At 35.9% G+C, this 14189-nt stretch overlaps 1 protein-coding gene across 1 annotated transcript; it reads right to left on the reverse strand.

The window, feature by feature from the left end:
- Positions 1-8705: 8705 nt before the first annotated feature.
- LOC149184080 (uncharacterized) lies at positions 8706-13848 on the reverse strand. Its single transcript, XM_089415219.1, has 4 exons — positions 13212-13848; positions 11208-12139; positions 9507-10513; positions 8706-9396 (listed from the first exon to the last, which is right to left on the reverse strand). Exons 1-4 carry the CDS (start codon positions 13846-13848, stop codon positions 8706-8708), a joined length of 3267 nt encoding a protein of 1088 aa, XP_089271345.1.
- Positions 13849-14189: the final 341 nt, after the last annotated feature.

Consider the following 14189-nt stretch of genomic DNA (forward strand, 5'->3'; position numbering starts at 1 on the left):
CAAGCTTTTTGAGCATAGGAATAAAATCTTAAATCAAAATAAATAATTTGTTTTTTAGGTCCGATAGATCATTATTTGATCTCAGCGGACGTTAACCACCATCATCATCATCATCATCATATTATCAAATAAATATTTTAAAATTAATATAAAAACTAATAAATATTTTAGAACAATTATTTAAATTCTTAAATGTCTCGCTCAGTCTGTTCCATGACCCCAAATCAACGAGACGGACTGGGGTGTTGCTAAGGAGATATGGAAGAACCGATACAATAATTCCACCGGTACTAAGCCCCACATGGTAGTGCCTCACATACTCGAAGATCCGGTTAGGGTTCCCCACATTAAATTCAGGCACAGCCATCGACCTTCCGACTTTTGTGAGAAATATCTTTAACAATTTAGAATTATATAAAATATGAAGATCAGTTTTTTAACTAACAATAATTTTATTTATTTTTTAGTAAAATAGTTATAAATATATTTTAATCATAAATTTGTTAATTTAAAAAAAATCAAATTTTTTAATATCTTAATTTTTAGAAGGTATAATTTAAAAAAAGAAATACACTTCTTTTATGGTTAAAATAGAGATGGAGAGTGGTAAATTACATTTTTAAATGTATAAATAGATATATTTTGAAAATTTACCTAGATGTTTAGATTAAGTAGACTACAGAATTTAAATTTCAACAGATCTTTGAACTACAAATATACTCGAAATATTTTATAAATATATGGCAATATTTGAATTTTTTTATTATTAATATTTTTTAAAAGTAAGGTCAATTTTGGATTAACAATTAAATGCATGTTCATTTTATTAGGAAGTAACTGATTATTTTACTTTTTATTAGTCATTTCTTTTGAACATTGAAATATTCGATCAAAATATTTTATTTACCATGTTTTTTTAGTATTGGGTTATAATATTAACTATTACATCTCTTGGACTATAATATTGACAATTAACTCAGTGAACATAGTGAGAGTGAGATTATTCATGTTTTATAATGTTTTTAATTAAAACTAATTAAATATGTATATTCATTTATTTTTTATTGCATTCAATATTTTTTTATTTACATTATATTTAATTTTTATTTTGAAAGGGACATGCGTCAACTCCATATTGAACATGGACAAAATCATATATTACACTCATACTTAGTTGTAGAATGCATCTCTTTAAAGCAATAATGGTGAGTCACATTATTTTTTAAAAGTACATTTCTAGACATATTTATTACTGAGATGAATTAAAATTATTAAGACTTTTTTCACTTGAAAATGTAATTATTATTAAGTATTTAATATATAAATAGAGTTAAAATAATATATAAAAGTAATAAGGTTTTTAAAATTATTTCAAATTTCAATCAAAATTACGTTATACTTAAATAGGATTGTAGAAATCACATGATTAAAATATTGAAAAAAAAATAAAAAATAAAAATTGGAAAATAAAGATAATATTAAAAAAACTTTTTAATTTTAATTATATATAATTAAAATACATGCCATATATATATATATATATATATATATATATATATATATATATATATATATATATATATATTAATGTTGATTGAGTCAATATAACATTATGTTACACAACACCTTACATAACTAAGGTTTTACAATATAAGAATAAGAAAACTAAATAGAATAAACCATAGAGTCTCACAATATGCCAGATCTCACACTATTACACCAATGTTTGATCAAACATTACATATATCTAAAGACTCTTAGACAAATCTTGGACATTCTAGATCCTAAGAAATTTGATCTAATATACTAAAAATAGACAATAGCATAGGCAACAAAGAAACCAAATCATAACACTAACTATGAAGTAAACTAGCTCAACAACGTAGGAGTACAACTCATCATAGAAAACTCATCAACTAGACAACTCGCAATTTTAGAACAAGTCATTTCTACATTATTCTAATATGCCCCCTTAATGGAGAAACATATTTTTCACAATGCCTAATTGTTGTTTACATATTTCAATGTTCATCTTTCCAAGAGGCTTGGTAAATATGTAAGCTGCATTGTCACTTGTATTACAATAGACTAATTGAATCTCCTTTCACTATATCTTTTCCCTTACAAAATGGCATTGGACTTTAATATGTTTTAATCTAGCATGATAAACTGTATCATTTGCCAACTTAATGGAACTCTAGTTTTCATATTTGATGTTTGTTGGACCTCTTTTTTTTTCTCCAACATCTTCAAGATTCCTCCTTAACCAAGCAACTTCACAAGTTGCACTAGTCAAGGCTTTGTATTGAATGTCTATAGATGATAAAGAAATAGTTGGATGTTTCCTGCTACACCATGATATGGCTCTCAATCCTATATTGAATACATATCCAAAGGTTGATTTTTTGTCATCAAGATTTTTAGGACAATCTCAATCAGAATGACATGCCACCTAATTATCAAATTCATTAGTATACATAATACCAAAATTAAGTGTTCCTTTGAGATATCAAAGGACTTTATTTGTTTCTTTCGAGTGCCTTTCACAAGTCTTAGCCATGAACTGACTAAGGATGCTAACAAAATATGTTATATCTAGCATGGTACATCATGCGTTGGTTCAAAATTCCCACCACTTGATGATACGAAGTTCCATTCACCTATTTAGTTCCATCATCACTGTAAAATTTAGCATTTTTTTCTAGAGTAGATACTTCATTGCACTCAATTATATTAAACATTTTAAGGATTTCTCTTGTATATTTTATATGTTTGGTCAATGTCTTACCAAATTTCCTCCAAACTTCAAGACCTAAACAATAATGCAATTCACCAAGTTCCTTCATCTCAGCTACTTGTGACAATTGACGTTTAATTTCTTCAATCAACTTGGATGCACTGTTTATTATGATAATATCACCAACATATAAATGTATGAAATCAATATTCCCTTCTTCTTTTTCCTTGATGTACAGGCTAGGATCACTTTTGCTTCTCACAAAGCCATTATCATAAAAGAAAGAATCAATTTTCACATACCAAGATCTTCTTGCTTGTTTAAAACCATATAAATCTTTTTTTAACCTACAAACAAGATGCTCCCATCCATTCTTTACAAACCCTTGAGGGTGAACAAAATAAACTTTTTCTTTTAACTCACCATTCAAAAAAGCTGATTTGACACCTAATTGATGCATTTCCAATTATGTTTTGTGGCTAATGCAATCATGGTTCTAATTGTGTTCAACTAAGCTAAAAGTGCAAAAGTATCTTCATAATCAATTCCTATTATTGTGAATAGATTTTTGCAACCAATCTAGCTTTATACTTGTCAATATTTCCATCAACATTAAAATTGGAATTGTAGAGCCATTTGCATCATACTGAGAACTTTATTTTAGGTAATTTTGTTAATTTCCATGTGTCATTCTTTATTATAGAGTTACATTCTTCATTCATTGCATCTCCTCATTGTTTATATTCTTTAGATTCTTCATAACTTGAAGGTTCTATAACATTCAATACATGAGAAATCAATGCATTTTTTATACCATATAGGTACCTAAATTTGATGTGATGAACTTCTTGGAGTTTCCCTTCTTTCTTCTTCTTCTTCTCTTCTTGGAGTGACATGATTGCTTAAAGCTTCTTTCTCATGAACCTGTACTTTTTTTAAGGGTGGTTCACAAACACTGAGTGACTACTACATGCACGAGAAAATCTAGGTAGATCAACCCGAAGAGATCTACCTATCGGCCAAATTAGCAAGACCTAACCCCAAGGGTGTTGAGGAGAGTTGACCGCGTGACTTCCTGATAAACGAGGTACTTAGCAAAAGGAACTTGACCAACTGAGCTATCCCTTAGGGCTTCATGAACCTGTACTTGTTCTTGTGTTTGTTCATATTATTTTTTATCAGTCGTTTCTATTTTTACATAATCATTGATAGTACCATGTCATATACTAGTATTATTCATTTTATCACCTTCATCTCCATTCTCACGAAACACCAAATCCCTACTTGTAAGAAATCTATGTTAACATGAATCAAAAAACGTGTATGCTATTTTATCATCACAATAACCAATAAATTTGTACTTGGAAAGCAACGTAGAGAGGAATTTCGTATACATAAAGAGAAAATACAAAGGAAAATACTTGAATTGATTCATACTTATGTATGTGGACTTCTGCAAACTATATCTCTTAATGGAGCATGGTATTTTATTTTTTTACGATAGATCTAGGTATACCTGGGTCTATTTGATATGAAAGAAGAGAGATGTCTTTGAGTGCTTTAAAGAATTCAAAAATATGGTGGAAAAGAGTTTGGCAAATGCATCAAAATTCTTAGCTCTAATCAAGGGGGAGACTATAAATCAAAAGCATTTAACTAATATTGTAAGAGCAATGATATTCTACAACAATTTATAGTGCCACATTCACCTCAGCAAAATGGAGCTACTCATAGGAAAAACATAACACTAGTAGAATGTGCATGTAATATGCTTCGAGGTAAATATGTTTCTAATGGTTTTTGTATCTAATGTATTTTATGTCTATAAACTAAAATTTAGTCATTTAAGAGTGCTATGTTCGAAAACATGAAAGAAGAAAACTTGATGCAAAGTAAACACACATTTATTGCTTATTGTGATGATAAAAAAGGATACAAGCTATTTGATTTGAGTTCACATATATTGCTTATGTTTTCATTTGCTTCCCTTTTAATATACAAAATCTTAGCCTTCAAAAATAAGATCCAATTTTTATTTGGCGTTTCATACATACCTTTGAGCACAAATATCATTTTTCATGTTTTGGATGTTAAAAGAGGTTTGCACATAAAGAGATTTGATATGCTTGCTAGATCCACATATGAATTTATATTAGATATAATTAATTGTTAATACTGATAGTTATCCCTAATTGTTATGTACAAATGAATGTTAATTCTACTAACTTATCATCATTGTTATTCAAAGAAAACCAAATCCAATAACTTTAATTTTTATTTCATAATTAAAATGTAACTTTAATCTAAATAATATCTTTAAAAATACATTATCCTTCACAATTATTGTTGTAACAAATTAATATAATAATAAAATAAAGATATAAACATATTTTATTAAGTAGTAGGTTTGGTCTATAGTGGAATTGAGTTTGAGGAATTTTGAATTTTAAATAAATGAGTGGACAAGATTTTATTTCAAGAAGATATTCTTCCTCTAATATATCATCTAATGAATAATGTGAAGAGTATTTAAATCTGTTTTCAGTTTCAAATCCAAAAATAACTTATTAAATTTAAATATAATTTATTTATCTACCCATTAAACAATCATTAACCTAATTGAAATTAAATTATTTGATTTACTTTCAATGTTACAGCAATCAATACCCTTTGAGCAGTTCAACACCACATGTTTCACTCTTCGTTTCCTCTGCAGTGATCCTCTTCCTCTTGGAAACGCATTCCACTCTGTTTTGGCATGCGAATTAATAGCGTTACTTGTTGTACAAACTATCCTTGTCAACTTTGCTTATGATTTCTTCACAAAAATTCCACATTTAGTGAATGTGTCACACCTTCCTCCAATTCAGTCGATCTTGCTTTACAGGTAGCACATTCAATTGATTAATTTAATTATGTTGTGATGTTTTCATCCTTCTAATTCCCGTGAGTCCAAACACTCTCTGGTCCATGCTTCCTTCCCACAGAGCCACATTGACGACTATATAGGATGCCTAACTTTGGAAGTTATCTCCGTAGAACAGATTAAAGGCAAGAATTTTGAAGGTCCTTCCGAAATTCAATCAAAAGGAAATGAGAATTCGAAGATTCCTAAGGAAATGAAGAATAAAGCTCCATCAGATTTTAAAATCTGAAAGTCAGTACAGCTCCAAAAAGTAAGTAGGAAATCGTGGGGACCTCCACTCGCTATTCACTGCCAAGTAATGTCCTTTAATGCTTAGGCTTGTCGATCAATAAATAACTGATTCATTGGAGATCTAAAATACAAATGCAACGATGCTTGTAATATGGTGTTTCAATGAGAGATTTAAACTGTACGATGTTTTTTTTTCACAGATGTTGAGATTTTTTGTTTCAGGCAAAAATCTCTAATGTGTGACAACAATAGGAATTGGTTGCTAGATTAGTTCCAGGTTGTTGGGAGAGAGTTAATGCATCCTAAATTTGATGTGAAAAGATTTATGAGGCAGTTAGATTCTCCTAGCTATAAAACACGTATCCATACGGATTGCCAATGCCTATGTTTAGTGGAGGTAGCCGAGATTGGTTGGGTGAACCACGTTAAATTGCTGTGTCTTCTGTGCTTGATTTTATTTGGTGAATATATGTTTAATTTGTTGTGCATCTCATTTCCAACACCAGAAAAAAATTTAAGAAAAGTGACTCGTGGGATATATCTAGGTTTGATAATGTTACGAAGAAACCAATTTCAAATTGGTCAAAAATATGTTTGCAATAGGTTATAATAACAGCTATATTGAGAAAGCTATGTAATTTAAACCATATGAAAGTTTTACAGGTAGAGCAAATTGATTTATAGGTATTTTAGTTTGGTTGAGTTTGTTTGATTTTTTTTTAGGTTAATATCTCTTAAATACAAAATTTTCCAATTTTAATAACAGCTATATTGAGAAAGCTATGTAATTTAAACCATATGAAAGTTTTATAGGTAAAGCAAATTGATTTATACGTAGTTTAGTTTGGTTGAGTTTGTTTGATTTTTTTTTAATGTTAATATCTTTTAAATACAAAATTTTCAATAAAATTGGAATTTTAATTGCACTTTATTATTATCATTTATTAATGTGAATATGTTAATAATTCAGGAATTTAATTTTAATTATTTTTCAATTAAAAATTATCAAACTAATAATATTTTAAAGTGTATATTTGTTTTTGTACTTGAGAGATTTAATCCTTTTACTATCTAATAAATTAATTACTATATTATATATATAATTAATTTCTGATATATTCAATTTAAAAATACCTATTTAACATATTATATATATATATATATAATAATATATTAAATAAATATTTTTAAAATTAATTATATATATAATATAGTTACTATATATCTATCTTGAAACTTCTATTTTTCACTTGAATGGTTTAAACTACACAAATCTAGCTGAGACTTCACACTACAGGGATCTAGTTGATATTTCAGCTTAGCCGAAGCAAGATCAATACGCCCAAATCACAATTTACTAACTTTTCTACTCATAGAGGGTTCAAACTTTCTACGACAAATAACTATATGACATTACCATGGTGAACCTTAATCTCTATGGCCAATATATACGTGAACCCTCTACGACAAATAACTATATGACATTACCATGGTGAACCTTAATCTCTATGGCCAATATATACGTCAACCTTGACGAGATCAATACATTAAAATGATAATTTCAGAACTGCATTGGTCATAGTGCGTTCAAACTTTCGCCAACATATAGCTTTGCGACATTACCATATGAAACTCTAATCGCTGCGGAAAACATATACGTGCAGATAAAGTTAGCTCCTGTAACATCAATATGCCAGAGCCTCCGATAAAAAAAAAAAAACATTACATAAATATTAATAAGAATTTAATAAAACAAACTAAACCATTTAGGATTTGATTACATAGAAAATTGGTACATTCCATAAGAGGATCTTGGTTTTTTTTTTTGACTGTAACGGTTAATTTTTTATTGGCGACAAAACAGCTGCCGCATACTTATTACACCGGGAAGAGATTCCTCAAAATTCATGTCTCTCAGATTTCTTGTTACACAATGAGGGTCCATGGACATTCTTTGACACAGTATCGCCCTTTGGGAAGAGTTTCGCAGAATCCTTGCCTTAAAGGTTCTGAGATCTACCAGACTAGTCTAGGCTGTCAAATAGAGTCTGGATGATCGGCCATTTAATAGTTTGTGCTGTCCGATTTGATGCTCTGTCTCGCAATATGGTTCAATGCCTATTCCTCGTCTTTCACCGAATGCACAATCAATTGAAGAACCACCCTCTTTCTGGATGGGTTGAAGAAGGGACGATCTTAGGCAATGCTGCTCCGCTGCTTGCATTTACCCTCTTGGCTACTGCAACAACAGAGCCTTGGCGTTCATACCACAGCGATGCTTTCAGCTACAGATGAGATTCTAAACTTTACCTCCATCAGCAATATTGATTGAAGTTGCGCCCCAGATCTGATTACAGCCACTCGACATCAGTTGAACCGGGAAGCTGCACACCTGTAACAGGGGATCGCTGATACAAGCTTTCATTCGATCTCACAATATCCAAGCCAACAGGAGAAACCGTCATTCAATTTGGGATTGGTCACGTCTGGAAAACGAATCAGTTGCTGCCCATTGATTCCTTTCTTTTTTCATGATGTACCCTTCCTGTTTTGAGGTCACCTTGGCTTTTGTTTACATAAATTCAAATATTCATCCTCTGGTTCCTGCTTCTGCTGAGAACAGAGCTTATAGAGCCTGCTAGGGACAGAGAATCCAGAGCATCTAAGTTTTCTTGTTTGCCCACCCTTGGAGCTTGATGTAACTGATTCAGAATCTGGTAACTAGTTCAGCAAGCCTGAAGCATATCCAAAGTTACTGGTTCAGTAGCTGATCCCCCATGCATCTGAAAGAACAGATTTCTTGGGAGACTATTAAGGGATGATGCAGTGAGATTCTTCAGAGTTGACTGAAAGGGTTCTTGGGCTACTGGCTGAGCCAAGATTGGCTTCTAAATCGGCTTGATAATTCAGCTGCCTCAATATGTGATAGAAGGAAATTTTCCGAAACTTGACCAGCATGGATCTAATTTTCTTGAGAATGCGGCCTAAATGGATCTGCAAAGGGTTCGTGAGAGAGTTCATTTCTTGAATGATGAGCCGAGAGTCTCCAAAGACCGTTAGGGATTGAATGTTCCGTTTAAGAGCCAGAGTCAGCCCCTGCCACAAAGCTAGAGCCTCAGCTCTATTGTTTGATTCGATTCCCAGACCCCAATGATACCTAAGTAACGTAGTGCCATCGGGATTCAGCAGTATTCCACCTCCACCTGCAGCTCCAGGGTTGCCTTTAAAGGCCCCGTCGAAGAATAGACAGTGGTCATCTAGGGCCGATCTCCACTTTAGAAATTCCTGTTCTTCCAGGCGTATTTCCCACATAGCATGGCAAGAGGCTGGAGGAATAGGGTTGGTTTGATTATTTGGAACAATATCTTTCAGCCAAAGCTCCTCCTCGCTGCCCAGACTCACTTCGTTCCTTAAGGCCGGCTTAGCTTCCAGTGTCTCTCCCATAATAGCTTTAATTTTGGATATAACATTGTTAGATGTGCAGATTTCTCCTCTGAATATTCTGTTATTCCTTTCCAGCCATAACTTCCAGCAGATGAATTTCGGGATCCACATCCATGCAGTCTTTTGCAGGTTTTTTTATTGAAGCAGAACGGAGCTAGCTTGGCCCACTCGTGAAGCAGGTTTGGCACATTTCTTGGCATCTCAATCTTGTCTGCCCTTGAACTCAGAACCCCCTTCCAAACAGCCTTGGCAAAGGGGCACAACAACAATAGATGATCAGCTGTTTCTTCCTCTGATATACATAATGGGCATCTGGACGGCCCTTCCATTCCACGTTTTCTCAGGTTATCTCCAGTGAGAATACTGTTATGAGCAAGCGTCCAGCAGAAGAAATCTATTTTTGGGAGAGAAGGGAAGCTCCATATGAATTTCCATTGCGTTGGGTCTGGTGGAACATTCAGAACAACAATCAAACTTTTGTATCCTTCAGCAACCGAGTAGGAACCAGTATGGGAGCCCCGCCCTCTTTTGTCCTTGGCTGTTGCTGACAAGGGAGATTTTCCTTGGAGTTTGTCTAATAGTAATGAAGCTTCAGATTGCAACCGGTGAGGTACCTCTCCTAGATTCCAGCTCTCCCATCTTCTACCATCATCCTCCGTCCAGGTGGATATGTCCCAAAGGGTTTCTTTATTGTTGGAGTGCAGCCATGGTTTAATATTTGCCAGGTCTTCTATATGGTGTAGCGGCTGGTCTCCAAGAATCTGATCATCCCAATTTCTGATTTTTTTCCCATTACCTGGAATCCAGTAGAGGTTGGGACTGAAATTCTCCAGAGCCGCGATACAGAGCTTGGATATTGGGGAACCTTTGGTGGTTTTTGGTGGAAGGTCCAAACATCTCAAACGTTGACCTTGAAAGTATTTCTTCCACAGTACTTTCTTGCTCCAGCTTGTTTTCCCAGCCACAATATTCCACAAAATTTTTGAGCCTAGAGCGAGGTTTTGAGCAGCCAACTCTCTCATTTGCAGTCCTCCTTCCATGAATGGTCTCTTAATGGTATCCCAATTTACGAGATGAAGTCTTATTTCATTGTTTTTCCCCCCTTCCCACAGGAATCTCCTCAGCATACCATCCATTTTACTGAGAAAGGTTTTGGGGGCAAGGAGAATGGAATGCTGAAAAAGTGGCATGCATGTTAGGACAGAGAATTATTTTCCCAGCAGTGTTCAGCCAGGAGGCTCCCCAGGCTTGAATTCTGAGCTTAAGCTTATCCAAAAGGGGCATCCAGTGGGTAACTTTAGGGATGGATCTGAAAATTGGGATCCCAAGATATTTGAATGATTCCCAATCCTGACAAATTTTCATCTCAAGAAGCCTAGCTATATCAGCCAGATTTTTGGCTGAGCAGTTCCAACCATAGATTGTGCTTTTTGAGTAGTTTATCTTGCTGCCGGAGGCTTCCTTATAAATGTCCAGTTCCTTTTTAAAAGATCTGGCCGAATTAATGCTCGCTCCACCTAGAAGTAGAGTATCGTCGGCAAATTGGGCATGGTTTATGTCTTTGACTTTATGCACCATTCTGAGTCCTGGCAGAACTTGGACATGCTGACAGAAGTCGAGCTGGAAACTAAGCACTGAGGCTTGAATAGCATAGAGAAGCGGGGACAGTGGACAACCTTGTCTTAATCCCCTGGAAGCTTTAAAAAATTCAGTCGACCGGCCATTTACCAACAGTGCAATCCAAGGAGAGGCGATGCAGGCTTTCACCCAATTTATGAATTTTATTGAGAAGCCCATTTTCTTCATAACAGCAAACAGGAAGTCATGCCTCACCCTGTCAAAGGCATTAGCCAAATCGAGTTTTATTACCATTCCTTTCTCTTTCCTCTGGCCACTTGAGTGAATTGCCTCTTGTACCAGCACAATATTATCCAGTATCTTTCTCCCTTTAATGAAGCCTCCTTGGTTCTCTGGTATGATGTCCGGCAGAATATTCTTGAGGCGAATGGATATTATTTTGGTAATCAGTTTATAGCTAGTATTACACAGCGAAATAGGTCGAAATCTACTGAAGTCTGAAGCTCCTTTCTCTTTCGGTATTAATGCAAGGAAGGCTGAATTGGTACTGCCTCCTATATTTGCGCAGTATTGGGACTTCCTAACCATTCTCAGGAGGTCTTTATTGATAGTTGACCAGCAAGACTGAAGGAACCTAGCAGTGAACCCATCAGGCCCTGGCGCCTTATCCGGTTCCATGCAATCCAAGGCTTTCTTGAGCTCATCCATGCTGATCGGAGCAATCAACATATTATTGATAGGGTCTTGCACACAGAAGGGGATTAGATTATACGGATAGGCTTGAGGATCTATAGGCTGGTCATTAGGCCCTGAATAGAGATCTTTGAAATAGGAGAAGGCTGCTCTCTTGATGCCTTCAAAATCTTTAACCACTGCATCTTGGGAGCGGATTTCAGAAACATTTTTGAATTGCTTTCGGGCTTCGGCATGCTTGTGGAAGAAACTAGTATTTTTGTTGCCGGCCTGTAACCATAAGTTTCTGGATTTTTGTCTCCAATACTCCTCTTCGTCCCTACTAGCTTTATGAAGGGCTTTTTGCAACTCAACTTCTCTTTGGAGCAGACTTTGGTTAATAACTGAATTCTCCATTGATGATTGGAGGGCAGCAAGGTTTTCTACAGACTCTTTTCTCTTGGCAGCTGGAGTTTTCAAAGCTTTAGCCCACTCCTTGAGTCTTCTCTTAAGAGCCGCAACTTTTCTTCCCAAACGAAGAAAGGGGATCCCTGTATTTTCCGGTTCTAGACTTCAGAAACCACCTCATTGAAACCCTCTTGCTGAATCGACAAAGGACTAAATCTAAATGGAATGGGGCCAAGAAAACCATCCATGGAGAGCTCGAGACTTATGGGTTTATGATCGGAGGTGTAGTTGGGCAGAATTTTGGATGAGGCCATTAGACCGCTAGTAAGAAAGGAGGCTTGGATTAGGAATCTATCCAAACGAGCCGCTATATGGCTGGGGCCTAATCTTTTATTAGACCAGGTGTATTTCCTAGCTGAGGGTTTGATGTCCTCCAGATCCCAGCCAATCATTATATCTTCTACCCATTCTCTAGCTGGATCCCTTACAGGGGAACCACCTTTTTTCTCTTCAGCGGCTAGAGTAACGTTCAGATCCCCTGCAATAATGATGTTTTCTAGATTTTGCAGTGAAAGAAAGGACTGGAGCGAGTCCCAACAAATTTTTTTCTCTGATGGAGAGACCGGAGCATAAAGGTTAAACATACTTACTTTTTGACCAGAATCTTTGTGGAGGAGCTGAGTGAAAATCCAGTTCTGGCAACTTTCTTCTTGAATCAAGTCGTATTTGGAGCTGTCCCAGAAGGAGGCAATCCCACCAGAGGCACCTCTAGCACTGACAACTCTACCAGGGCCTTTGCGCCAGAATGTTTTGCTGGTTTGGAGGAGAAGAGTGTCCTCCAGCTTTGTCTCCTGGATGAGAAGGATTTCAGGCACATGCAACCTCACAATGTCTTTCAGGGCCTCTTCTTTCAGCCTGCTACCTAATCCTCTGCAATTCCAGGAGACGTATTTCATTATTTACAGGGTTGGGGGGGAGTGGCTCCTTTTGGAGCCTTGTTATGCTTGCGCCCGGATCTGGTGTTCATCATTCCCTTGAGAGTTTTGTAGGAGCCTTGGAGAACATCCATGTAGGTTTTCTCCTCTCTCTGTTTCTTCTTGGATTTCCGGCCCCTGGTCGATTTGATAGGAGATATTTGTGAGTTGTCTGATTCAGATTCTCTTTCTTCTGTTTCTTCCTCTGAGTCAGATGCAAGACTAATGTGCTCGTCGTTGCCTGCTTTTTCTCCTTGATCTGCTTTGGCTAGATGGGCATTTGATTCTTCTTCAGTATCTTTCCTTTTCTTCGGCTGATCTTCAGGTTCTTCATGGTTCTCTGAGGCCTCCACCTTTTCACCTGAGCATGGGCCTTCATTTGAGACTGGTTTGGGCTTGTCATTGGACTGGGGATTCCCCTTTGGTCCTGTCTGCTTCTTCTCGTTTGGCTTTGAGACTACCTTTCCCTTTTTTATTTCCTTCCATCCTTCTTCTTCCTCTTTGTCCCCTGATGGTGCTTTGGGGTAGTTTTGTTGAAAATGGCCGTGCTCATGGCAGATTCCGCATTTAAAGGGCAGTTGCTCATAGTCCAGCTTCTGGAAATGGTGCCAATCTCCCACTGTAAGCTTGATGGCTTCCGGTAGTCCAGCTTCTAGGTCAACTTCCACGCATATTCTGGCGCAGGTGTATTGGCCCTTGTTATCAGCTTTGTCGATGAATCTGCCCAGTCTGTTTCCTATCTTTTGCAGAGATTGATAGCTCCAGCAGTGTATTGGCAGATTGGGAAGCCGAACCCAAACAGGGACCTCCTTTGGAACATCGACTGAGGGGTCAAAATCGGGTGTCCATTTATTCAGAAAGAGACCTTGGTTTCCCATGAAATATGGGCCATTTTTGAACACCAGATCTCGGTCTTCCTTGGTAGTGAATTCGAATATGAAAAAGCCCCTTCCAACCGCGTAACTGATCACATTGTTGGGTAGCAGGGGTCTCCAGTTTCGTTGAACCCATTCATCAGTTGATTTTGTGGTTGGCCACCGACCCATAAATTGCCCCACTAAGCCTCTGTCAGCCAAGGCAAGGGCGATTTTGATCGTTTGGTCTTTTGGTAAAGCGATTTCTGGAATTTCATCTAGCTTTTTGATAAACTTCGGTACTTCAGGATGAGGTCGTTTTTTTCCCCTCTGCGTTAGAATGCTTCGGAAGGCTTATGCTGGTG

This window comes from Pinus tabuliformis, chromosome 3_2 (assembly GCF_031772625.1).
Source record: "Pinus tabuliformis cultivar Carrire ecotype Pingquan chromosome 3_2, CPIR1, whole genome shotgun sequence".
In the NCBI taxonomy this organism is placed as follows: domain Eukaryota; kingdom Viridiplantae; phylum Streptophyta; class Pinopsida; order Pinales; family Pinaceae; genus Pinus; species Pinus tabuliformis.